The sequence below is a fragment of the Osmerus eperlanus genome, chromosome 5 (genome assembly GCF_963692335.1).
Source record: "Osmerus eperlanus chromosome 5, fOsmEpe2.1, whole genome shotgun sequence".
NCBI lineage: Eukaryota > Metazoa > Chordata > Actinopteri > Osmeriformes > Osmeridae > Osmerus > Osmerus eperlanus.
The window spans coordinates 2304102-2331202 of NC_085022.1; the positions used below are offsets into that span (position 1 = coordinate 2304102).

Below are 27101 nucleotides of genomic sequence, written 5' to 3' on the forward strand. Positions count from 1 at the left end.
TTTGTGTCTGTTTTTGCAGGGGATTGGGAATAGCACTGAAGGAGAGATCTCGGTACGCAAACACTTCCTGGTCAGGCTATCCAGATTATGTCACAGTAAATCAAGTGTTGAATTAAAGTGGAAAATAGGACAGCTTCCAAAACGCTTTTTTTTTTCCTTCTGAGAATCATCCCTTGCTTTTATCACTTTAGTGTAGTTGCCAAGTGTGCTCTTCGCTGTTCCAAGCTTGTCAATGGAAGTTTGTCTCATCCGGTGCAAACAAAGGCCGTGCGGTCCAGTGGTGTTTGTCTGCTTGTTTGCTAGCACAAACCCCCACCAGAAGAGCTCTCTCTCTGTCTCCAAGCACCGCCTTTTCCTACAAAGATCTTATCGACACACAAATATCCATCAGACGCTACTGTATGTGCAGCTTTCAAGAACCATAGATCACTCTCAGCTGTGGAAACTGCTTCTGAAACATTTCATGTTATTTATGTGTTATTCCAACAAAAGCGTCCGTTTGACAGCTTGAGCACGGTCGGGTGGCGTGTGAGGATTCACCAGCTCCCACGCAGATGAGGTGTTTCATTCGTGGAGTTATTCCTCAAACTTCGTTTACAAATTCTCTTGAAAGTCCTCATTTGAACTTACCCTGAAACAACTGTCTACAAAACAAAGTTAGGATAAACATGAATTCAATTACTCACAGTTGTGGGAAAATAGTGATAACTGTGTATACAGACCACATCAAAATATCAAGGAACCCACTAAACACGCAAGGCATGTTCTTGGGACCAAACCATGTTATTCCCATGGACGCATCATTCCCATGGAAACAGGTCAAAGGTGATTGGGATTCAAACAGGAAGTCAATAATGGTCTTATCTTCGCCATCTGTTGATATCCCATCTTGGGGCTGATCCTATGGTCAGGTTAACTGACCATTTCTTGGGGAGTTGGGGTCATTAAGACAGGATGAGATATCCACTTGGAGGAAGTCCACGCAGAAATATCCCCTTCCAGGAATTGTCTTTGATTGCTCTACTTGTGATGCTAAGAATGCATGGAAGGATATACAATGAATATCCATATTTAGTTCACTCATACTATAAGTTCTGACCGCATCTGGGCGGCTCTCAGTTCTGAGAAAACCACAGTGCAAGCTCCGCAAAGGAAATGCAACAGCAGTTTCCTAGGAGGTGTAAAAACAAGGTCTCCACAGACAAAGCAGTTGCTTCTACAGCTTGGGTAACCATTCCCATATGCCCCTGCCTTACGCATTAATCAATTCCAACAAATAATGTAAAAAGTAAAAAAAATAAAAAATAATTTGGAATGAATGGGATGTTCAATAATGTTCTATAAAGTTCAAGGTTAGAGTTAGGGTTGAATTTGCACAGTCCACTAAGGAAAACATGTATTTGACCACATTGTGCAATCACATTGTGCTGGTACCAATCACATTGTGCTGGTACCAATCACATTAATGTATTATTGTTCCATTGTTGTGGTGATGGAGGCTCCTGTCATGGCAGCTACAGTAGCTTGTGTTGAGAAAGTGGAGCCATGATGTCACAGGCGACTGAGCAGCACCCGGAGGACCTGCGTTCATCTCGCCTTCTCTCCTGCAAAGAGCTGGACACCTGCGTTCATCTCGCCTTCTCTCCTGCAAAGAGCTGGACACCTGCGTTCATCTCGCCTTCTCTCCTGCAAAGAGCTGGACACCTGCGTTCATCTCGCCTTCTCTCCTGCAAAGAGCTGGACACCTGCGTTCATCTTGCCTTCTCTCCTGCAAAGAGCTGGACACCTGCGTTCATCTCGCCTTCTCTCCTGCAAAGAGCTGGACACCTGCGTTCATCTCGCCTTCTCTCCTGCAAAGAGCTGGACACCTGCGTTCATCTCGCCTTCTCTCCTGCAAAGAGCTGGACACCTGCGTTCATCTTGCCTTCTCTCCTGCAAAGAGCTGGACACCTGCGTTCATCTCGCCTTCTCTCCTGCAAAGAGCTGGACACCTGCGTTCATCTCGCCTTCTCTCCTGCAAAGAGCTGGACACCTGCGTTCATCTCGCCTTCTCTCCTGCAAAGAGCTGGACACCTGCGTTCATCTCGCCTTCTCTCCTGCAAAGAGCTGGACACCTGCGTTCATCTCGCCTTCTCTCCTGCAAAGAGCTGGACACCTGCGTTCATCTCGCCTTCTCTCCTGCAAAGAGCTGGACACCTGTGTTCATCTCGCCTTCTCTCCTGCAAAGAGCTGGACACCTGTGTTCATCTCGCCTTCTCTCCTGCAAAGAGCTGGACACCTGCGTTCATCTCGCCTTCTCTCCTGCAAAGAGCTGGACACCTGCGTTCATCTCGCCTTCTCTCCTGCAAAGAGCTGGACACCTGCGTTCATCTCGCCTTCTCTCCTGCAAAGAGCTGGAAGTGGATGATGGATTGGTCTGTGGAGTCAGAATAGTCCTCATGATATACACTCCTGACCTCCCTTACTGGAAGTATTCATCACAGGGGCCAAATCGTGGTGGGGAGTAAATTCACAAACGACTCCCATCCTTGGATCAGAGAGAAACAAATGTAGTTTTCATTTCTTCATATAAAATGAAGCAACAGTACTTATTTGCGTAATTCTTATCTACTTCTAGTATTTACCTTCCTGTTCATCATTTCACTCACCTAAAAGGGATTAGTTAGGGCAAAGTGGCTTAAAGGGTTTAAGGTCATTTTAAGATAATGTTTTGTAATACAAGATTGTAAAATCAGATTCTTGATCAGAGTATTATTTTTACACTTTGCCAAAAGATGTCTCCATGTCGGTGCAAATAAGTTATTGGGAGGGAACATGGCATGATTCATCACTATTAATTTTTCTTTGCACTTATCAGTGCTTCCATACCTTACCACCTACCAGCTGAGATTATTGAGGGCCAGGGTTTGTCCCACATTCATTTTTTTAATGTCAGTTCTGTAAACCAGTATTTGTTTATATGTTAGATTACAGGATATCAGATATCAGATCATATTCGTTTTTCTGAAGTTAAGATGACACCAGTTTCTGCAGCATTTTTGTGCTGATTATAATCTACTTTTTAAAGAGAAGATAGAGAAGTAACGAAGGTTACAGATTTAACGATGTGGATTGATTCCACGAAAGGGTGAGAGGTTGGGAAAGGGTTACGCTCGATAAGCAGAAAAACTGTTATTCTGTGATGATTGATGGTGTTTACAGAATAAGCATGTGACTGAGATCTCTGCATGCACTTTGCTTCTGGGAAGATGTCCAAGGGGAGATCCACAGCATGAGTCATGAGGGGATTGGCAGCACATTTATGAGATGTTCTCAAGGAATTTCAATTCCTGACTGGAGCAAACAGTAGGCAGATATTTTCATACAAATGATACAATGACCTCCCAGCCATCTAAATATTGCAGTACTCCAGTGGCGCTAAAGCAAAGCTTATCAACCCCCTTTATCATCATATAGTGACTGAGGAACTTTTAGCCTCATGGAAACGAACCTCAGATGTTATTGTTCTAATTTAACCTTTTCACACTGTTGGTGTGATGCTTTTATGAACCAAAATGTTCTTATTTAACAATATCAATTCCATTATCAACCAACAAACAATCACATTCATCAATAATTTCTTGAGGAAAAACACAAATCCTGCTGATTGGCTGTGGGGGATTTTATAACATATCCAACTTTTTTTGGGGCAGTAATCAACAGCTATAACATTGAGCTGTCAAGTTTTTGGATTGAAGGTTTCCTGAAAGAAAGAGAGGATTTTGTCTGTAAAGAAGGATGCACTTGCTGGACTCAATGCGAGTGCATCTGCAGCAGCCTAAAACCATCAGGTATTTATGATACCATGTATCTCTACTGAATTGAAGCTTATATGATTGTAGATTTATGAAATGTAATACTTTCTCACCCTATGGCCACCAAATAGTAAGCCAGTGATATTACACTCTCTCTCTCCCCCCCCCCCCCCTCTCTCTCTCTCTCTCTCTCTCTCTCTCTCTCTCCCTCTCTTTGTGTGCGTACTGTAACTAGCTTTCCAATACCCCTGTATACAGCACATACCCCCCCCCCCTTGTCGAACTAGAGCACAAAGCCCCCAGACCTTCCCCAGGACTGTCATCCATGACACTGTCATCCATGACACTGTCATCCATGACACTGTCATCCATGACACTGTCATCCCTGACACTGTCATCCATGACGTCCCACTCAGTTAGAAGTGCAACACGTGTAGTTGTGCAGGGGGTGCTGAGGGGAATCAGCAGAGGCTTCAACTGAACGAGATTAAAGAACAAGATCTGTTCATCGCAAAGCCTTTTCATTTGATCTGAGAAGATGCACTGACAAATGCTTTTGACATATAACAGGTTAGCCTTGGATCATGCAAAAATAGATTAGAAGCCCTTCAGATTTACACGTTTGTTGAAAGCATTTGAGCTAGATGGGTGACAGAAAGAAATAAAGAGAGAAAGATAGAAAGAAAATGTAAATTGACAGGTTTTACCCAAGGAGTCAAGGTCTCCACATCAGGAAGTGATGACACGAGTGAAGGTCTCCACATCAGGAAGTGATGACACGAGTGAAGGTCTCCACATCAGGAAGTGATGACACGAGTCAAGGTCTCCACATCAGGAAGTGATGACACGAGTGAAGGTCTCCACATCAGGAAGTGATGACACGAGTGAAGGTCTCCACATCAGGAAGTGATGACACGAGTCAAGGTCTCCACATCAGGAAGTGATGACACGAGTGAAGGTCTCCACATCAGGAAGTGATGACACGAGTGAAGATCTCCGCATCAGGATGTGATAACACGAGTCAAGTTCTCCGCATCAGGATGTGATGACACGAGTCAAGGTCTCCACATCAGGATGTGATGACACGAGTCAAGGTCTCCACATCAGGATGTGATGACACGAGTCAAGGTCTCCACATCAGGATGTGATGACACGAGTCAAGGTCTCCACATCAGGATGTGATGACACAAGTCAAGTTCTCCACATCAGGATGTGATGACACGAGTCAAGGTCTCCACATCAGGATGTGATGACACGAGTCAAGGTCCACATCAGTTGAGTCAGAAACTCATGAAACCTGAGGGAGTCTCTTTAGCGTTGTCGAGCTTGTTGTTCCTGAACCATGTAGGCTGACGACTTACCACGGGGGCCCAGGTTCGATTCCAGCCCGGGCCTTTTCCTGCATGTCCTCTCCTCCTATGTTTTCTGTTCCCCTACACTGTCCCTTTCCCCAAAAATCAGAAATTCCCTAAAAATATATTGTTAAAAATAAAATAAAAAAACATCTGGAAAGGATTTGATTGTTTTCTCATCGTCTGCTTTTAAAACTTTGGCTCCGATTCAGGAGAGCACAGCTACACCATGAGGCAGGTCAACATGAGGTGGGGGAGTGTAAGGACATGAGGTGGGGGAGTGTAAGGACATGAGGTGGGGGAGTGTAAGGACATGAGGTGGGGGAGTGTAAGGACATGAGGTGGGGGAGTGTAAGGACATGAGGTGGGGGAGTGTAAGGACATGAGGTGGGGGAGTGTAAGGACATGAGGTGGGGGAGTGTAAGGACATGAGGTGGGGGAGTGTAAGGACATGAGGTGGGGGAGTGTAAGGACATGAGGTGGGGGAGTGTAAGGACATGAGGTGGGGGAGTGTAAGGACATGAGGTGGGGGAGTGTAAGGACATGAGGTGGGGGAGTGTAAGGACATGAGGTGGGGGAGTGTAAGGACATGAGGTGGGGGAGTGTAAGGACATGAGGTGGGGGAGTGTAAGGACATGAGGTGGGGGAGTGTAAGGACATGAGGTGGGGGAGTGTAAGGACATGAGGTGGGGGAGTTTAAGGACATGAGGTGGGGGAGTGTAAGGACATGAGGTGGGGGAGTGTAAGGACATGAGGTGGGGGAGTTTAAGGACATGCTTTTGCTCCACAGGACAATTAAAGTTTACTGGCAATGAGGACCTTGAGAAAGTTGTGACTTTCATAGATTTTCCTTTACGGTGACCTATAAGTTCTTTTGAAACTTTAGACTATTGTGCTTGTCCAAAATAAATAAGAATGACAAGGAAATGAACTTGTCGTATCATCTCAGTCCTTCTCTGTGGTGTACCACAAGCAATCATAAAACTTTAGTTTGAAGCTAATATTACATGTTTCCAATAAAACAAGGACACAGTAACATCCAACTTGCAGACTCTAGAAATTATCACAAGCAAATTAGACCAATATTGAACCTGTAAACATGTGCTTCTGTTAAGTTCTTGTAGGATAAAACATAATTTGCTTTGAATTCCTCGCAGTCTCAGTTTACGTGGCTTTGCAACACGTTTTTTTTCTCCAGATTTGCAGGATCTTTTAAATGAGCCTCACATAGGCCTATGCTACCACTGACAATGTTTTCTTCTTCTAGTAAACAGGTGTCTGTCTGACCATTGCCAAATCCAAAATTGTTAACATGGAACACTGATTATGAACTGTGTGTGCTTTAGTTACCCATACCTGAAAGAAAGAACAATTCAGCCAATGGCCTCTGTCTAAGATGAGATCTTAATGGAGACACACAATACATTATTTCCTCATCACGACAATGTTCCTATATAGGAAGTTGCTCGCCTGGTTTCATGCTGTATAGAAGTAGACAATTCAATGGTGTGGAGATCCGTGAAATAATGTGTTATGTAATAATGATATAATGACCCACTCAAGACAGCTGTGGCGGTTATTAAGCACCATTCTGAGACTCCTTCGTGGGAGGCAATTCTAAGACCTGCAGGTGTTCAAACTGCATTTCCTGTCAGACCTGATTCTAAAGCAGAGACACGATTCAGACAACGACCAAAGGGAAGTCATGATCGTGATTAAATCCAGCTTGGCTAAAACCACACGGCACGTGACCAACGTGATGAGAGAGAGCACAGTGTGCACCCAGAGAGAGAGCACACTGTGCACCCAGAGAGAGAATCACAAGAAGACATGTACTGTGATTTGTACTTTATTTTATTTATTATTTAGACCTCTAGTCAGTGGTTACCTGAACGATACAGAGAGTTCAGACTAGCAACAAATGACAAGTGAAGAATTTTCAGGAATTGCTGACGTTTGTGTTGAACTACAGGCAGGATGACTCTCAGTCAGGATGACTCAGTCAGGATGACTCTCAAGCAGGATGACTCTCAGTCAGGATGACTCAGTCAGGATGACTCTCAGTCAGGATGACTCTCAAGCAGGATGACTCTCAAGCAGGATGACTCTCAGTCAGGATGACTCAGTCAGGATGATTCTCAAGCAGGATGACTCTCAAGCAGGATGACTCTCAAGCAGGATGACTCTCAGTCAGGATGACTCAGTCAGGATGACTCTCAGTCAGGATGACTCTCAAGCAGGATGACTCTCAGTCAGGATGACTCTCAAGCAGGATTACTCTCAGTCAGGATGACTCAGTCAGGATGACTCTCAGTCAGGATGACTCTCAAGCAGGATGACTCTCAGTCAGGATGACTCTCAAGCAGGATGACTCTCAAGCAGGATGACTCTCAGTCAGGATGACTCTCAAGCAGGATTACTCTCAGTCAGGATGACTCAGTCAGGATGACTCTCAGTCAGGATGACTCTCAAGCAGGATGACTCTCAAGCAGGATGACTCAGTCAGGATAACTCTCAGTCAGGATGACTCAGTCAGGATGACTCTCAGTCAGGATGACTCAGTCAGGATGACTCTCAAGCAGGATGACTCTGTCAGGATGACTCTCAAGCAGGATGACTCTCAAGCAGGATGACTCTCAAAGTGTATTTGACAAATGTAATATATTTCAAGGTACGCCAGCTGGAAAAAACAAGTGAGTCACAAGGTGGTTTGAATCAACACATCAGATCCCAAGAGATCCCAGGAAAGAGGATTTGGAAACTTTAAGCTGTCTTAACTCCACTTTAACGAGACCCCTTGTATTACAAGCACCCACTTCAGGGCTGGTTTACAACATCATGATTGTGATAACTGTAAATCCCTGCGCACAGGAGTTAGGTTTCCTTGGCCTGAGCCCTGGCAACACATGTAAAGAATGTACAATGTGGAGGTCTGTGAGGATAAATCAATGAAGCTAGATAAATACGTCCTTATCTACATTTAGACATTTAGTCATTTAGCAGACGCTTTTATCCAGAGCGACTTACAGTAAGTACAGGGACATTCCCCCCGAGGCAAGTAGGGTGAAGTGCCTTTCCCAAGGACACAACGTCGTTTGGCACAGCCGGGGAATCGAACCAACAACCTTCTGATTTATAGCCCGACTCCCTAACCGCTCAGCCATCTGAAACCCCAAGAACATTCTTCAACAGACCATTTTATAGATACGACAGTTCTCAAAAGTCATTGGTCCATCCTACAGACATGCAGCTATACCAAATCTCTTGTTATTGGTTAACTCCTAAGAACAATACAGTTGAATCCACATTGTCTCCAGACCAACTGTCTCTTCCTCCCTAGGTGACAAGAACTCTCCAAGGTCACCCAGACTTCCCGTCTCTAGACTTCACGTCTCCTAGTTAGGTGTCTTAAAACTGGGACGAATGACTCACACACAGAAGAGTCTCCTCTGAACCAAACGGGAAGCTTGGCGCAGGGGAAAATACGAAAGGAAATTACCTAAAAAAAACAGAGACGTTTTGGGGACAGCAGGACTTCTTTAGTCTAAAAGTTGTGAAGGGAGTGACTCCGACCAATCAATAAGCCAGCAGATCTTAAAGGACAGCCTCACACCGCTTGCTGAACGAGGAATCCTGTCATGAGGTGAACAGTGGCCAACCAAGAGTGGCTTGAGCAGAATTTAAATAAATGATAAACCAGGGAGTGCATTTTCATATTGAGATCTCAGCCCCGGTCGGGAAAACAAGCACAATGACTTCTGCAAAGAAGCGCTGTGTATCGTCAACACTGTTCTAAGCATAAATAAACATCTCCTTTGTGTGTGTTCCCTAGAAACCCTGCAGTGCTGTACTGCAAACACACACAGAACAGGAGATCTAACACCAACAACAACAATGATGGCAACAACAACCAATCCAGGAGGATTTCAGACCATGCCGCTGTCGACAGGAGTCTGCCTGTAATGACTCCCTGTGGAGAACTTTGAGTCAGAGAGAGGCTGGCTGCCTACAGGAGTCAGAGCTCTGACACAATGCATGCCCACAGGAATTTCATTAGGCCTTGAAGATTATAGTGGCAAATAATGGGCAGCTATGTGTGTAAGAACTGAGTCTGAATTATAAAGACCTGCCTTGATAGAGCTGGATGGTGCCTGGGTTTGCCTTGCAGGTAGCTGGGGTATCTGTGTGTGTGAATGTGTGAAATTGCGTGTGTGTGTGTGTGGCTACGTGCGTCTGTGTGTTCCTGTGTGTGTGTGTAGCTGTGTGTGCATGTGTGTGCGTGTGTGTGTGTGTAGGTTCTTTGTGAGTAAATGAAGGAGCTGAGCAGCGATGTGGGAAGACAGGCAGAAGAAATCCTGGGAGGGAAAAAAGTAAGAAATTCCTCAGCACCTTCAACATTTGTTCTCCAACCAAGCGTTCTCATAGGTTAATCAAACACACGTCTCCTATTGGATAATCGTCTCCACAAATCTCCCTGAAAACCTACATCGGCTTCAGATACTTCTGAGCTTGCCCTGAAGGCAAAAATAATTTGTTTACTCCTGGATATCTTCTTGTTGAGCACTAATGCCTGAACCAACCCAGAGCCATGCTTAGCCTGGGGAGTCAGAGGACAGGCAGACGTAGCCAGGCTCGCAGAACGCCTTGACTGGATACACAAACAACATTCATCATCATGTCAGGCAAAGGCCATCCAACTCTGCTCCAGCATGTTACACAACCCTGTTCGGGTGTGAGACGAGGACAGTCTAGCCAGCTCAATAAAACAGGGAAGCAGAGGTAGTAGCTGAGAGTTAATCTACTCTGACCTAAGGTTGACTCTTCTTGGTAATATGGGGCATTTCATACAGTTTCACAAAACCATAAAAATGGTGGCGTAAAACTACAAGCATAGTGGAGTAAAACTACAACCATGGTGGAGTAAAACTACAAGCATGTGTAGTGTACTCAGTCCTGAATCCTTACCTGAGATCTTAGAAGACTGTGAAAGTGTAAATTCTGATTAGGAGAAGGTCATTCAGGGAACAGTCACTGTTATACAGCACACTGAAATGAAGAGGTTCAGTTTAGACGTGAAAAGAAATTCATGTTTACATCTGGTAAGAGTTAGGGCTGGTAAGAGTTAGGGCTGGGGTAACAAAACAGATTAACTTGAAGTCTCATTAACAGTTGCAATTAAACAGCCAAATTGTGTTCCTATCGGTTACGCATATTTGAGTCGCACTCCCCTCTGGTCTACATGAAACTTAAAGCTTTATTCAGTATGCCCAGACATCCTGTCATATCCTCCCTTCACACCGACTGTATAGCCATACCATAGGGACTACTGCCACATGAGATACTTTTATGATTCATCAAGCTGATGTATAACACATTAATTAGAGAGTTATCATGAATCAGCTATACAGCAACACAGTGTGTGTCTTCACAGGCTGGGTTGTGTAAACAATTGTCTCAAACAAATGTAAGATTGTCCACTGAACTAGAAAACGTCAAGACAAAAATTAATACTTCATACTTCGGTAATAACAGAATATGCTGAAGATATTTTCTTCAAGATTTGTCAGGACTTGTCTAGTCAGATCTTCATTTTCACACCATTGAAGATTGTGAAAGTAACAGGATTATCGCAGGCTTACAGTTGTGTAACCTAGTTACTGTATGCATGTCTTCCTGACCCCTTTGAAAACCAGACAAACATTGATAACATTAATAACACTGACTGGTTCTGTAGTGCTGGCTCTGGGAGGGGTTCTGGGAGGGGGAGGGGCTCTGGGGGGGGGGGGGGAGGGGCTGGGGGGGAGGGGTTCTGAGAGGGGCAGGGGCTCTGGGGGGGAGGGGCTGTGGGAGGGGTTCTGGGAGTGGGAGGGGCTCTGGGAGTGGGAGGGGCTCTGGGAGGGGTAGGGGCTCTGGGAGGGAGGGGCTGTGGGAGGGGTTCTGGGAGTGGGAGGGGCTCTGGGAGTGGGAGGGGCTCTGGGAGGGGTAGGGGCTCTGGGAGGGGCTGTGGGAGGGGTTCTGGGAGTGGGAGGGGCTCTGGAAGGGGGAGGGGCTCTGGGAGGGGCTCTGGGAGGGGTTCTGGGAGTGGGAGGGGCTCTGGGAGGGGCTCTGGGAGGGGGAGGGATTCTGGGAGGGGGAGGGGCTCTGGGAGGGGGAGGGGCTCTGGGAGGGGGAGGGATTCTGGGAGGGGGAGGGGCTCTGGGAGGGGGAGGGGCTCTGGGAGGGGGAGGGGCTCTGGGAGGGGGAGCTGCCCACCTCAGAGGTGCTTCAGGGCATTAGCAGAACTCCGGGGCTCTGGTTTAAGCTCAAGGAGACGACCACAAATCACAAGACTTTGGAGACATTTGGGTCAAATAGAGGAAGCCAGACTTAATATATTATAACTGACTCCAGTCATTGCATGGGGAAAATTATTTATCTGAGATTTGGTTCAATACCAAATCTACAAGTTGTCATTGTGCTTTACATAGTATGATCCCCTCTAATGGTATTGGCTCCTGGAGTTAGATTCACATCTGTCAGACTCAAAGTCAAAAGCCAAGAATTTCAAGTGACTCTTTTCACTTCAGAATCATATATACTGACAGTTATGTGGACAAAACTATTAGCTCAGGTCATGAGTGCAGCTGGGATCTTCTTGAATGGACCTTGCACTGTGAAGAAGTCTAGTTGACTCAGAAGCACTAATCAACACATTCCTGGAACATAGATAAGGTGACAGATGTCAGGTACAGGTACAGGTTCTTGAATGGTGACATGCTAACTTACACTGTGATTTTATCAAGAACTCTTGCTACTTAGTCCTAAATGGACAGTGAGGTGGCCAACAAGAAAAGTAAAACTGTACGTCTTGTTTTTAGATATTAAATATAGTTGGGCTTGTTTCGAGTATAAATAGCTCTTTTAGTGACTTAATTTAAGTCAACGACACATTAGTATAAGAAATCTTAGCAAGTGAAATTGTCTTTGCGCTGGCAGCCAAGTGAACTTGTTTTGAGCATAAGAAAGCTAATAACTCATATTTCTTACCTATATTTGATTATTATTGCAGTGGCAGCATTGCTAGGAGTTGTAAAATAAGCTTTTTGTGGTTGTGTAGGGTGTTATTCATATTTACATCCTGCAGCTGCTTTCACAGCTGGTGGGAAGTTCATGTCTTGAATGCTGATACCATTCCGTCATGTCCAGTTCATACTGGAGACCAAGGAGACACCATCATGTCCTTGGCATGGAGAGTCTCTCTGCTAGCGGTCGTTAGCTTAGCTCTACGCTGCCAATAGATCCTGTGCACGGTCCGTAGTTAAAGCACTTGGACTGTATTTTCATGGTTGCGTTGTGATTTTAAACCCAGTCGGGGTGAACTGCTTTAGAATGCACTGCCACGACCACACAGCCAGCCATGTGTAGAAGCAATGCTACAAGAGGTCTCCGTTTGAAATAGAAAAAAGAACTCACAGCCTAAGAAAACAGGCATATAGAAACATACACCATGTCAGAGACTATTCCTTACTAGAATAACAGCATACCAAACCCAGGGGGTTTCTCACACCTCTCCTTTGCTCTGGACTCTGTTCTTGTCTGGAGGGGGCAGAAGGGGGGCTGACACAGCCTGTCAACCTCATTAACACAAAGTGACTCAATTGGATCAAAAGGATTGGTTTCCATGTAAGCAGCCACTAATGACCTTACCAGTGCCTGGAACTGCATGGGATTTATGCACAGCCTTTGACAGGTGACCATGCATTTTTCAATAATGTGGGTAATTTCCGTTATCACTTGAAAGACTAATGATCAGTCTAATGCTGAGAGAACTCTGCTGAATGCAGCTGGGAGTCAAATGAAGGAGCTGACAGCTTGGGTTGCTTAACTTTCAAGTAGCTGCTGTACTGTAGATTGTTGTTTAAGCTCAAGATGAATACAGCCTACTAAAGATAATACTGAGAGTACATTATTAATAGCTCCTATTATTACGTAACTAATAAAATCATGTAATCAATTGGGTTGTGAGCATTGATATGGTTCAACCTTAATATATTGTAAAAACATATCAAACAAAACTCCCGCCAATCACCATGGTGGGAGGAGCCAATCACAGGGGTGGAAGGAGCCAATCACCATGGTGGGAGGCAGGGGCGTCGTTAGACCCTTTTTACTGGGGCACGTGCCCCAGTGTAAATCTGCTGTGCCCCAGTAAAATATAAATTGTTTGAGTTTTAACAATTTACTTTTAGTCTTGCATTCATTTAGATTGATAATCCTGGAAAAAGTCAACGCAGTATCCCAATCAACGCTTGTAAAATTAAAGCAGTTTAACCGAAAACACAAACCGATGCCCGCAGAATTACGTGTCAGCGCGCTCTGCGTTGAGTTCAACCCTCTGAAATGACTTACTTTACCACTGTCTTTCACCTACATCTCCCAACCCTTCTATTCAACACCCTCTGCAGGCAGAAAGCGTCTCCCTGGATCACACCAGCATGTTTCAAACCGTTATATCCCCGGCCTATATAACCGGCCTATCCCGGCCCCCTGGTGTGCTGATGTTAAATCTTTCAAACACCACAAAGAAACATATTAAATCAGAAAATCTGTATTGTTGTTTTTCACCTCTTAAGCATCAAATAAACCCCTCCCACGAGACATGAAAGGAACTTGATGCTTTTGACCCAAAACGGAGTTGCGTAACAGGTTGCAGCCGATCAGTGAAAGATCTTGAACTTTTGTGTTGAATGAACAGGCCAAGTTTGATGGAGCCTTCTGCTTTCCATATGCTGTTTGGTAGCAGGTAGGCGCCAGCTCCACAGATCACTCAAAGTTCCCTGCTTGACGATTCTAAATGTAATCTCTCCTTCTGAATTACGATCCTCGTCACAGAGCCATGCAAAGGCAGCCCGGACAGAATTTAAGAAGGTTCTGTAAAATAAGTAACTTGTGAAACCGACTTTTAACATGGTTTAAACAGTAGCTCCTTTTCCACAGATATTTACATGTAAAATAAGAAACGTACGTGTGAACTATGCTGCCCTCAGCATAACTTCATTGACTCAAGCGATGTTGCTGTGTAATATTTGTCCGGACTGAAGGAAAGCGTCATCGGCTTGGGAGATGTTTCGAATCAACTCCTCTCTACTCGGCTTCAACTGGGATTGGACTCTGTTTGAGATGGCCCTACTACTACTACCTCACACTACTGAGCACAATGATCACAAACAAGATGAAAATGAGTTTTTCTCCCCCGGTATTTATCTAAACCACATAGCTTATGGGCTAAGTAGACAGCAATTTTCTTATCATGCGCTTGTGTATTGTGCTGTTTGAGGACAGCCCAGGAAAACAAAGAAACAACCAGCTAATCTGCAAAAATCAGTTATCGAGTAAGCAATGGAACATGCTGAACATTATTTGAATAACAGCTATCAGGTTATGTAAATATGACCAGAGTGGGAAGAAGGCGCTAATCTCACCTAGCTCACTGCCAACAGAAGACTTGTGTTTGGAAACTGAAGTCTGTTACCCTAAAGTATGAAAAACTAATAAACTATACATGTATAGCAATCATACTGCATTATATTTAAAGTAAAACATACTGTATTAATTATATTCTGTTAGGAATTACCTACTGCTGGTCCTTCAAAGTCAGATTAAATGAATTGGTTCAATGTTGTGCCTCCTTTGTTTAAAGCATTTTGCAGCAAATCCGGCAGTGGAACATATCAGAGTCCTGGTCCTCTTATGACCAGCCCTGCGTGTACAGTAGACCAGCCCTGCGTGTACAGTAGACCAGCCCTGTGTGTACAGTAGACCAGCCCTGCGTGCACAGTAGGATCTAGTTTGATCACAGCACACTGGCAACCACGCTCATTATGCCAGAACTTCAACAAACTGTCTGCTGGCTTTAATGAAGACAAATGAAAATCCCATTGAATGCAATTGTAAAACTTCAGACATGGTACTTAGGACAAGGCCACAGACAAACAAATCAACCTTAATGAACACTGATTCCATTTCAGTGACACCAGCCAACCACAAAAGACTCCTGGCGGGTTTATTGTCACAGCCTGATCAACTGTCCTGACAATATACACTGTGATATACACCAGCCAATCAGGCGCTATCTCTGCAAACTGTAAAATCAACCTAACAATGCATATGTTTTTGTTTGTTCCAAGCTAAATTCAAGCTGATTGGAGGTGGTTGACAGCTTATGTAATATTATGCTTTGGGTGGAGGTCACAGGGGAGACTCTGTCTCCAAATGCACAGCATTCCCTTCTAGATGTGTTAAGATCCACGTTATTAGGTCGTCAAGGGTCTATGTGTGTTGTGATGGCGGATTTGTTTTGGCAGGAAATCAAGGATGACTGATGATGTGAAAAACAGCGTGGGGTCGAAAGTATGCACCATCTTCTTCCCTGTGTCTTGCAACACAACACGAGGACAGTAAAACAGAGATGATTTAAAGCAAAAAAAATATTGACATTGTGCAGAATAAAATGCATATCCTGTTATTTGCATTTTGTCAGTGTCTGTTTTGGTCAAGATAACTGTTTGTTTAATTCACCTTTATACAGCTGTTTTAGGTTGAAGTAAGCAAACATGTAGACAGTTTGATAAACCGTATATACGTATATATCATTGTTTAAGTCCCATGCCAAGCCTGTATACTGCAACACCTTGTGCCATATTGTGTAGTGGTAGGAATGTTTACTTGACCTGGGAGGAATAAGGACATCCTTAACTGTAAATATCGGAAAGGGAAGTGTCCTTGAATCGCTCCCTGGTGGGGCGGCTAGCTTGTTCAGCCTTCCCTTCCTTCATTCAGCTATGACCCTGTGACCTCTAGTGACTGGGGCGCTGTTAGACATAAAGCTCTACTGGGGCACAGGCCCCTATACATATGCGTTTTTTCTTCCAAGCTTGCTGCGCACAATGCACTACTAGGTTATAGAAACTCCCCTTGCTTAACCCACTATACAACAGTTCAGGGACGCAAGTTTGATATCAGTTTTGGCAGGAACATCAATAGTTGATGCGAGCGCACACATTTTTCGCATTCATTCGAGCGCAAATACTGTTTTTTGAGCTTCATGTTATACTGTTTTTATGTTGTAGTCAAAATAAGATGATGGGTAGGCCATCATGTGGAAACTATCTTTAGTTTTGTAATGTTTTTTTAGCCTACCTCAATTCTGACTTGTGTGCCGAGTCCGACACCTAACTTCTGTGTGCGTGCTGCAGTGGCTATTTGGCAAGCTCAGAAGAGCGCGCTGACACGGAATTCAGCAGGCATCGGTTTGTGTTTTCGGTTAAACTGCTTTGATTTTACAAGCGTTGAGCGGGATACTGCATTCAAATTTTACCAGGATTCTCAATCTAAATGTATGCAATTTACAATGTAAATTGTTAAAACTCAAACTTTAGATTTTACTGGGGCACAGCAGATTTATACTGGGGCCTGTGCCACAGTGAAAAGGGTCTAACGACGCCCCTGTCCATTGACCTTGTGACCTCTTTCAGAGAACGCTAAGAGGCCCACTTCTCACCTCTCAACTCTTTATTTGTTGTTTTTACACATGTAGTCATGGTCACACGATGTTACAACAGTTTCCCACAGATTAACACCTACATCCTACTTAAACCCTCAAAGAAGGCAAGAAAAATATCTTTAAAGCATTATTGTATTTCTTAACCCACTTTTCTGGAACTTCATGCCCCAACGCTAACCCTTAAAACCACTGGACCTGTTAGAATGAACAAAACAGGCACTGATTTTGAATACCTCAATAAGGTATTAAAATACATTGCAAAGGAATCTGCCTAACCACGATTGGTTTTAAATAATCTCCTCTGCAGTTTGGTCAGGTCTGTTGTCAGTATAGTAATTGGCATGGAATCCTTAGTGTCTCTGTGTGTTTTCGTCTTCAAGGTGCCATATTGCAGGCCTCGCTGTTATGTGTTCAGGGGTGTGATCAAAAAGCTCTCTCCATGTGGTGCACTGTTTGTCATATTTGCTGAAAAACATCTTGTTTTTAGACATTTTTAGTTGTATCACATTTTTAGTTGTATCTTAGATGAAACCAGCTTTTTTGACTTTTTTCGCTTTATTGCTTTTGAAATATCTTGGAAGACCTTAATATCCCATCTGATTTCAAGAAATCTTACAAAGTGAATTTTCACATGTTCCATTGCCAGATTTCTTTACTTATTACAAGCAAAAATTATTGCTTTGATTTTCTTTTAAATTTGTATTTTTTTCCCAGTGGAGTCCCACTTGGTCTGACCCATTCTCACAAAAATAAATTGTTGTTGTTTCAAAAGAAAATCAATGCAATAATTTTTGCTTGTAATAAGGGAGGGTCACACCAAGCTGGGGGTCACACCAAGCTGGGCTGAGGTTTGGGTGCTGGGGGTCACACCAAGCTGGGCTGAGGTTTGGGTGCTGGGGGTCACACCAAGCTGGGCTGAGGTTTGGGTGCTGGGGGTCACACCAAGCTGGGCTGAGGTTTGGGTGCTGGGGGTCACACCAAGCTGGGCTGAGGTTTGGGTGCTGGGGGTCACACCAAGCTGGGCTGAGGTTTGGGTGCTGGGGGTCACACCAAGCTGGGCTGAGGTTTGGGTGCTGGGGGTGTAATTCCTCAAAGTTCAACACTCACACTGAGGCCACAGGGGCATGAAAGGGGCTCTTGTGGCAGGAAGAAATCCACTGTGTGACCAGACTTAGATAATCAACAGCTGGCCTGTTTCATTCCCACGTGTGCACAAACCCTTAAGCTTTCCAGGATGCCATGTTATGGTCACTGTGAACTCATGAAGCATCCCAAATAACTCTTTACTTTATTTGATCACACGAACATGTCTATAACTGCTTCACTCCCATGGAACTGTCAACCATTGAATATTTTAAAAGATTTGTTAAATCTTTACGAAATATTACGACCAGTGTTGGGCATCATGCATTACAGTAATAATGTTACTATTTGAGAAGTGTCACTGTATGAAGTAACATACAGTGACAGTTCTGGTCAAATGTGATGAATGTAATTAGAGTAACTGAGTAAGAAGATGTTAAGAAGTTGTTTTCTGTTCCTGTCAATATGTGAAAGCAACGTTGTCCCGACCCCTACACTAATTACACCCGACAGCTTCTTCAGGTGCCTTAATGAGATGTTCAGTCTTCCGCATAACTGTCTTGTGTATGAGAAAGCACAACCTGTGAGTCAGTATGCATGCGTACACTCCATGAGGAAAAGTCATTAACTTTGTAGTGACTTTTCTTTTTGTCTTGGCCACATTCTCGCGGAGAGTGCATCGCAGAGAGTGCATCATAGAGAATATACAGTCGTGGCTATAAGTTCTGGCAATGACAAATGTTGTGTTTTGCAAAGTTTGCTGGTTCAGTATTTGAGGAAAATGTTTTCACATGTTTTTTATAGAATACTGGAATACAATAATATTTTTGTAAGCTTTTTGGGGGCGAAAATGTTCAATATATGCAAATAGTCCCCTCTTTTACAGCAGTCAATCTGCTCTTAAAATCCAATCAGAATGATAGAGTGATTTCACCTGGCTAAAACTAGTTCACACTTTCCACTGCGCTGATGGTATGACTTACTGAAATTATGTTAGCAGTTATTTTATGCCAAGGCCCAGCAAGCTTTGCAAACACAAAATGTATGTTGCTCCCAATACTTTTGGCCACGGCTGTACACATGTAAACTAAGGCAAATGATGAACTCAGATGAACTTTAAGAACAGTAGGCAGTAGGTGGGCTGGATTTTATTACAATGATGGCAAACCGAGTCAGACCATGAAGTTGTCATCTAAGTTGACCTAGTTGGATTGACTTGGATCAATTCAAAGTGTACAAAAAAAGCTAATTGTAATTCCAGTTTGATTTCAATTAAAATCTTTGGAACAGAACCGGAAGAGGGTGTCAGGTGTCATGGGGACTGAGAGACAGAATGTGCTTTTGGAGCAAAAAACTTGCTCGCACTTTTCTCATGTTCAAACCAAAGAACCTTGTATTATGAGATTTTAAATGTATTGTCGCTAACACTGGAACAGAACTGTCTTGTTCTCTCATGGTGAACAGTCACGGTAATTCAGCTAGGATCACAAAGCAAATCACAAACGCATGTGCTTCTGTAAACAAGTGCTACAGAGAGAACACTTTTTACCCCCGTTTGGCAAAACATGTTTTCCTAGTTTGTCCCCAGGGTTTATTAACCTGAATTATCCAGTTTCAGCTCTAGCTCATCTATACGGTTGATTGATTTAAATTTGATCCAGTCAATTGTATTGAATTGTAGATTGTTAATTTGCCTTCTAATGTACATATTGTACAGTGTAGTATCATACCAACATATAAAATGTATGTGTCTGGAAACTAAATGATACACGGTGGTGTTAGAAAATCATTCATAATGTCTATTCTTCGGTGTAATGAGTTTTTCCTTATGACAGCATTGGACATTGACAATGTCTTTATAATTATGCCTTTAACCATAAAGGGCAAATCTCTTGGATTTAGTCAAGTGAAAATAAAATGAACATAGGAAATCAGGCAGTTGCAGTTGTGCATGATTGTTGTTTACTGGTATATAAATGAAGTAAAACAAAGAATCACGAACATGTCGTGACAAAATCAGTCAGATGTCCGTACTTCAGAAGAAACTGAAACTGTCCGGACTTTAGAGAAGCTGTCTGCGACGAGGGAGCTTTGTCAACATCACGCTTGTTTCACATCACGTTCGTGTCGCATCACGTTCGTGTCACATCACGTTTGTTTCTGCACGTTTCTCTCTGGATATGTAGGCAGTCGTCTCCACTCACAGGTTTGGCTCAGCAGAAAGAACTTGCTAACTGCCTTGAAATTGACATGTTGTGTGCTTGCGCTGTGACACCATTGCACCAACGTCTTAAAACTCTGTTGGCAAGACAACGTCCATGAACTATAATACAGGAATCTGTGTGTCTGTGGCTGGATTATGACAAGAACTGGGTTCTGTATGATGTTACAAGTCGGCAGATATCTTGATCGGTACCTAAGAACGTACAGTCAACGTATATCATCTGTAAATGTAATCGCTCAAAAAGGATATTATATGTCATTTCTTTGCATATGCCCTTGAAACAATTCAACTTGCCAAACCATATGCAAACCAAACCATTGCCCTTTTTCCTGAGATTTCACAAGGTACTGAAGCTAGTGCTACTGTATCGTAGCATCATTGCCTTAAAGATTACAGGACTCAATTGTCCACACATGAGGAAAAAAGGTAGCTCTTTCCTTTGAGTGTGTGTGTGTGTGTGTGTGCTTCCGGTAAAAGACAGACCTCTCAGACAAGCTGACCCATTTCATACCATGTGAATAATGTCAAGCCCTCTGCATGTATTCACAGTGTCAACATGGTGTGGCCTAATGTGTTTGTACAGGATGCACCAATGAACAAAAAAGGTACACTATGAATGCCTTTAAAATCAAAGGAGTTCATTAGATTCTTTCTATTTATAACTCTTTTCTATCATGTAACAGTTGACGTGGGACACCACGTTATAATTGCTTAGACTGTGTGATAATGTTGACTGAAGCAAGCGAGAGAGAGAGACAGAGTGTGTGAGAGAGAGAAAGACAGTGTGAGAGAGAGGGAAAGAGAGTGTGTAAGAGGGAAAGACTGTGTGAGAGAAAGAGAGTGTGTGAGAGAGAGAAAGAGTGTATGTGAGAGAGAGACGTGTTGAGGCTCTCAGCGTTTATTTAATACAACATGTATGTAGGTTGAAAAGATGTCTGGGGCCCCCAGTGTCTGCTGGACAAGTCTGTCCCACATGGACTGAAGCCTCACCACAGAGCCTCACCTCAGAGCCTCACCACAGAGCCTCACCACAGAGCCTCACCACAGAGCCTCACCACAGAGCCTCACCTCAGAGCCTCACCACAGAGCCTCACCACAGAGCCCTGAAGCCTCACCACAGAGCCTCACCTCAGAGCCTCACCACAGAGCCTCACCACAGAGCCCTGGATTTGAATCTGGACCCAGGCCATTTGCCGCATGTCTTCCCTTCTCTCTCTTCCCTGATTTTCCTGTTCACCTTGAACTGTACTATCTGATAAAGCATGACAATGCCAAAAATATATATTTAAGGTTCAAAAGAGGTCAGTCAATTGTTTTGCTTTATAAGGACAACAGCAGAATATTGTTTTCGCCAAAGTTGAATGTCCAGACTGTTTTGGATGCTGGTAAATGTAAATTATTTGTATAAAAACTTTTCCAGAACTCAATGTGCCTGCATTGGGTTGTAAATGTGACTAAACACACGATGTTCTCCAGACGAAATGAAACATAAAAGAAGAGCTTGTTTAAACATTCTGAGTTGGACACATGAGGTAACACACTGTGAATGTGCTAAAAAAAACAGTGGAGATTAGTTATTCACATGAGTTAATTTAGGAATAGTAGATTTAATTAATATACTGTAGATCATATTAAATTAGGCATAACATTCAAATTCCTACCATGTTTAAAATTACATGATCAGCATGATGTGTTAGAGAGTTTCTTGCCATCCCAAAGAAATTCCCCAACTAAGGGGAAATACGAAAGAAAGAATCTGAATTGTCCATGCTCACCTGTTTACCCATTAACCCTGTTCAAACACTTGTGTGTTTTGGTGGAGGCCGGCCGTGCGGGGGCCGGCCGTGCGGGGGCCGGCCGTGCGGGGGCCCCCGCACGAACGGGCCCCTCATGACCGGGCGCCGTGAGGGGCCCGGTCTGTATTCCTCTGCACTTTTCAGGGGAAACAAAGGTTTGACAAATCCCTCTAGTGCTGACCTCTGTTCTTTTTTTGTTAGTTTACGACAAAAAAGGGCTCCTTCTCCACAGGGATCTCTCATTCAGCTGGATGTCTGAGATCCGATGCTTCCAAGGCCTTGGGCTTTCACGGAAATTTAGGATATGCCAAAAATAATAACGAATTAATCTTTTTATGCCAAACAAGGCAGGTACTAATTGCAGAAGGATAGATACCAGACTACCTCTGGAAACTGCTACCGCTTATTAGAATATTTCTAACCTGTGAACCGCCCCTGTTTCCTGGCCGTGCTTGTTTTAGGATTACACAAAGTGAAAACAGGATAAGAAGATTTTTGTTCTATCATAGATTTCCAGGGGTATTTTCAACAGACTTCAACAGACTTTATGTCCAGATGGCTTATCACTAGTAACTCATAAAGATGCAAAGAATAACTGCAAGAGGATTAGAGGAGACAGATCACAGGTGATCAGATCATAGATAAGATACCTGTCCAACATTGTAAGAAATACCTCAACAACAAAGAAATTCAAAGAGCTGGAAAATTGGTTAAAAACTGGGAACCAGTTTTGAATGCAAATTTTCCATAATCTCAATGATGATTTTAGAAACATTAGGACCATTTTAAACCTCAAACTAGGTTCTATGTCATACTGTACAACAATGCATCGAGTTTTCTAGTATTTGCATTGAATGACTATATTAAGTCCATTGTACATGCTTGTCACACACACACAGGTTTGTTATGCAGTTTTTGTGGGGAATCACAATTCAGTCTAATTCAAAATCCTAACCCGTAATCTTAACTTTGACCGAACCCATACCGTAACCCCAAAACCTAACCTGAACCCTATCTAAACCCAACCCTTGCTCCTTACCCTAATCCTAAACCATCTCTAACTCCTAACCCTTACTATAAATCTAACCCTAACACTGATTTTATCACTCACCTTAGATCCGGCTCTTCAACTTAGACAACTCCTCCACACATACATGAGACAACAGGCACATTCTTCAGACAGATTGTTGATATGACTATGTTAGAATCTACCATTTACAAAGGTGAAGATCATTTAAAAAAGTAGGTTTGGTGAGTTGTAATATTGACAAAGAACAGATTTCTCATTGGTGACTGACTGGGAAAATAGTAAAACAAACTGTAAAACGGTTTCTGTCCACAGAGTAAACCTTCTAGCAGGTCATTTGAAGTTGAGTGAAGGGCTCTGGAACATTCCACTCTCCCTGCACACTGGGATCTCCCAGGAGTCGATGCATCAAGCGGGCAACAGATTGAGGTCCTCGATTACAACCCCAAACTATATTAACTTGTTAAGATTGATTTTCTCTTCAGCTTGAGGGCATTGTTCAGCCCTGTCACCATCGGTATCACAGTAATTTCATGCCATAGAACGGTCACCTCAGAAAGTAAACACTCTTCCCAGCAGTACAGCACATGTGTTGCCCATCCCTCCGGTTAACTATGTTCATATTGGTTAATAATACAACAAGGAGTAAGAACATTCGTTTTTGTGGCATAAGGCAGAGGAGATTCAACGAAGATGGCCGTCAAAATTGTACTCCAATGTCCTTTTGCTCAACTAGGGGGTTTGGATGAAGAAATATTGCTTGAAGTTTGAGTTTGACAGAGATATTAAAACACCCTCAGGTCAATGACACATGCTGGCTTTGCCTCACTGGCCTTTATTAAATCACTTCTGCTGGAAATGCTGGAGGGTAATTATTTTGCAGCTGCCTTTGAAACCAGTGATACTGTTGGATTATTACACTTGTTTCATATAAGATGAGCACACCCTCCCCTTCTGATTGTCTCAAAGCTGTCTTTGTGTGCAAATCTATACCATTCAAACAAGTAAGATAACATCTTGCAACTATATTCTATGATGAACTCACATCCTAATGAATGGAATTCTGATTCATGATTTTTTGTCAGACAGATGACCAGTCTTTGTCTGTGAAACATACAGATGTGCAACACGTCTTTCTCCTGTCACTGTAACCTCTTTCAGAGGTGATTCAGGATGTAGGAGGCAAAGCCTGCGTGCTGCGATTACCTGGCCGCCTGGAGTAGAAGGTCTTATGTACGATTCTGCTGGTGGCTGCGTTGCAGTACAAATGCTAAGAAAGAAAACTGAAATGAAAAAATATGTATTACTAATTTCACCACAAGGGAACTGTTAACGATGTCAAAGAAAAGGATACCTAACCAAACGATATCTTTAAAAAACACAAGGGTAGCACCTGTTCCCAGCCAAGTGTTTACAAGTCTAGCCTGCGTCTACGTGATGAAGAATAACCCCATGGGCAGCTGACCTGTCCCAATGTCCCTGCCCGTTCAACCAAGACAAAACCCTCTCGGTATACTGCGTGTACTCTAGGTCAAATTACAATAACAAGTGCTTACAACAATAGAAGTTAACATCAAAACACACTCAATGACAACCACTAGAATAAATACAGCGGTAGGAAAAAGGCAGGACTAATCGACAGAACACCAAAACAGGTGTGCGCATGATGATGGATCGGAACGACAGGATAGTCGCGGACGGACATCGAACGCGTCCAGAGTGAGGAGACAGACGGAACGACAAAACACATCCAGGAAACACAAACACGGGCCAGTATCTGTCATGCATTCTTGTTCTTTCTTGTTCTTTCCTTTCGTTTTCTGCATATTGACACTCGCTGCTGTTATTCACCCAATCAGGTAAAATCCTTTCCTTTCCTTTTTGATATGAATGCTTTTTCATTGTGTAGCCATAACTATGCTAGATTATTTGGCTTAATACATGTTTTTAGAATCGTTTTAAAGTTAGTTTACAGAATGCAATGTTGTTGTTTTCTGTTGTATAGTTCTCATATGATTGTGGCACAGTTGTATAGATTTCCTGCTGCCTGGTCAGGTGACACGTCACCTTCCCTTCTAATCAATAGTTAGATTGACATTTCATTTATTTAGAAGATGCTTTTATCCAAAACAACATACAAATAGCGCATGTAGAAAGTACAGCAGCAGATCAAGGATCAGAAGTGTGTCGTTCTAACAGTGTTTCGATTGGTCCGAGTCAAGGAACGCTCTGTATCGACGAGACGCAGCGCAAAGTAACCACAGACTGTTGTTACCTGCTGTTTCTCACCAGATAATGGAACCTAACATGTGGACGACTGATGTTGGGGGTAGTGATGAGGGGCAACAGAGCATGACTCCTGTCCTCCCTGCACACAGCCCTCCCCCTGCCCCTCTCAGGGAGGGGGAGGTCTACCACGTCTTCATCAGCTACAGCAGCATCGATGGGCGCTGGGCCCAGAGCCTGATCAACAGCCTGGAGGCTGCGGGGCTGCAGGTCTGCTACCACAGCCGAGACTTCACCCCGGGCCGCGCGGTGCTGGAGAACATGTCTGACTGCATCCAGGCGAGCCAGAAGGTGCTCCTGGTCCTGAGCCAGGAGTTCGTGAGGAGCCGCTGGTGTCTCCAGGAGGCCAACATGTCTCTGTTTCGAGAGTGCTTGGAGCGTAAGCCGGTGCTGCCTGTTCTGTTAGAGCCAGGGGTTGACGTTCCCCTGCACCTCCGCCACCTGACCTACCTCGAGGCCTGGGACCCAGACTTCCTGGGCAAGGTGCTGAACGCACTCTGCACCCCCAACCGGCAGCTCCGGGGGACAGGGGTGGTCCCCATCCAGCCCCCCTCCATCTGTAACGGGAAGGCCCTGCAGCCTCAGGTTGCTGTCAACGAGGAAGGCCTTCACAGCTGGGAGGCCGGTCTGTTCAGCGTCATGGATGTGCCCGACCAGCTGTGCTTGGTTGTCGAGGACCAGGAAAAGTACAGGGAGGCCATCAGGATCATAAACAACGTTTCACAGACTAAAGTGTGGCTGCGGCCTTACTGGCTCAGGCTACTCATGTACTTTTTAGGAGTTTTGCAAATTGTTTTACTATATGTCCTAGTCAGTTTTACTTCCTCGTTTTGCCGAGAGAAGGTACCCAAATATCTTTTTTTGTTTTTTTTGGTTGTTCCTTTGGGTTTGACTGTTCAACTCTGTCTGTGGAAGAGCGATGATAACAAATATATCATAGGTGAGATGCAGAGAGCTGTGGGGAAAGCTAATACACTCCTTTCAGGAGTGAAGGTTCTAATGGGCTGCCAGTCCAACACCAAACTCCACGTCGTTTACACATCCAAGTCTTTGGAAGGTTGCAGGCGAGAGTTTTCCGACACGTTTCCGGGCCGGCCCCGTGCTGCAGAGATGTTCCAGCGGGCTCTTCTGTACTTCTCCTCAGGATACGCCTGCTGTCTGTCCAAGAGACCCTTCCCCCTCTCCCCTCCCACAGCCTCCTGGAGGGAGGGATGTGCTTCTGTCAGTATGTGTCCCAGCAGCTGAGCAGGGGTCAGTGGTCTTGAAACGGCCCTCACAGGAGGGTACACTGGTGGCTCACCAGGTTGAACGCATGACCCGTTCTGTGCACGTGTGCACGTCCTCCCCTTTTCTTCTCTCTCTCTCTCTCTCTCTCTCTCTCTCTCTCTCTCTCATTTCCTGAAACTCTAAATCATAATCTGTGTTCATGGTAGAAATGGTGGAATTTATTGGAATGTAAATCAAATTTGTTAAAGGGAATGCTTTGGATTTTTCCTAAAATAATCTGTCATTTTTAATTGAGGCGTTTCCCCATTTGAGTTTATTTCTCATTGGTTGTTGAGATACCACGTGACCCAAGAAGTAAAGCTTGACAGGAAGCAACAGAAATGTTAGAAATACTAGTTATGTAGAGAAACTTGTTTGTGGTCTCAGTAAAAGCGGTTGAAGAGAATCGTGTAAATCTTCAGAATCATTCTGTCTTGATGCAGAGAAGTCGTTTATTTTTCTAATAAATAAGTCCACCAGTTGAGTTTTTACAACGTGTGCATTTGTCAAGACCACAACTGCCAGTGACAGGCTGCCATGACAACCCCTGTTCATTGATTTGAGTTAGTTGTGAATCTAACTCACGTGTCAGTGATATGATTGCTCTGGATAAGAGCGTCTGCTAAATGACTAAATGACATGAGGGCTATTGGAGCTTGCAGACTGGATGAAATGAAGGTGTGACGTCACAAGAGATGGACCGCACATCTTGCATAACACGGAAATGTGGG

At 43.9% G+C, this 27101-nt stretch overlaps 2 protein-coding genes across 2 annotated transcripts in view; both read left to right on the forward strand.

Annotated features, from left to right (window-relative positions):
* The window catches only part of LOC134020774 (E3 ubiquitin-protein ligase AMFR-like), a 343986-nt gene that overhangs the window by 213347 nt on the left and 103538 nt on the right, over positions 1–27101 (forward strand). The gene's annotated exons all lie outside the window — the stretch shown is intronic.
* On the forward strand, positions 24294–26852 carry LOC134020780 (uncharacterized). The gene is made up of 2 exons (XM_062461014.1): positions 24294–24677; positions 25111–26852. Exon 2 carries the CDS (start codon positions 25114–25116, stop codon positions 26347–26349), a length of 1236 nt encoding a protein of 411 aa, XP_062316998.1. The 5' UTR covers positions 24294–24677; positions 25111–25113; the 3' UTR covers positions 26350–26852.

Coding starts and splice junctions, on each gene's coding strand:
- LOC134020780 (XM_062461014.1), top strand. CDS start 25,114: ATGGAACCTAACATGTGGACGACTGATGTTGGGGGTAGTGATGAGGGG.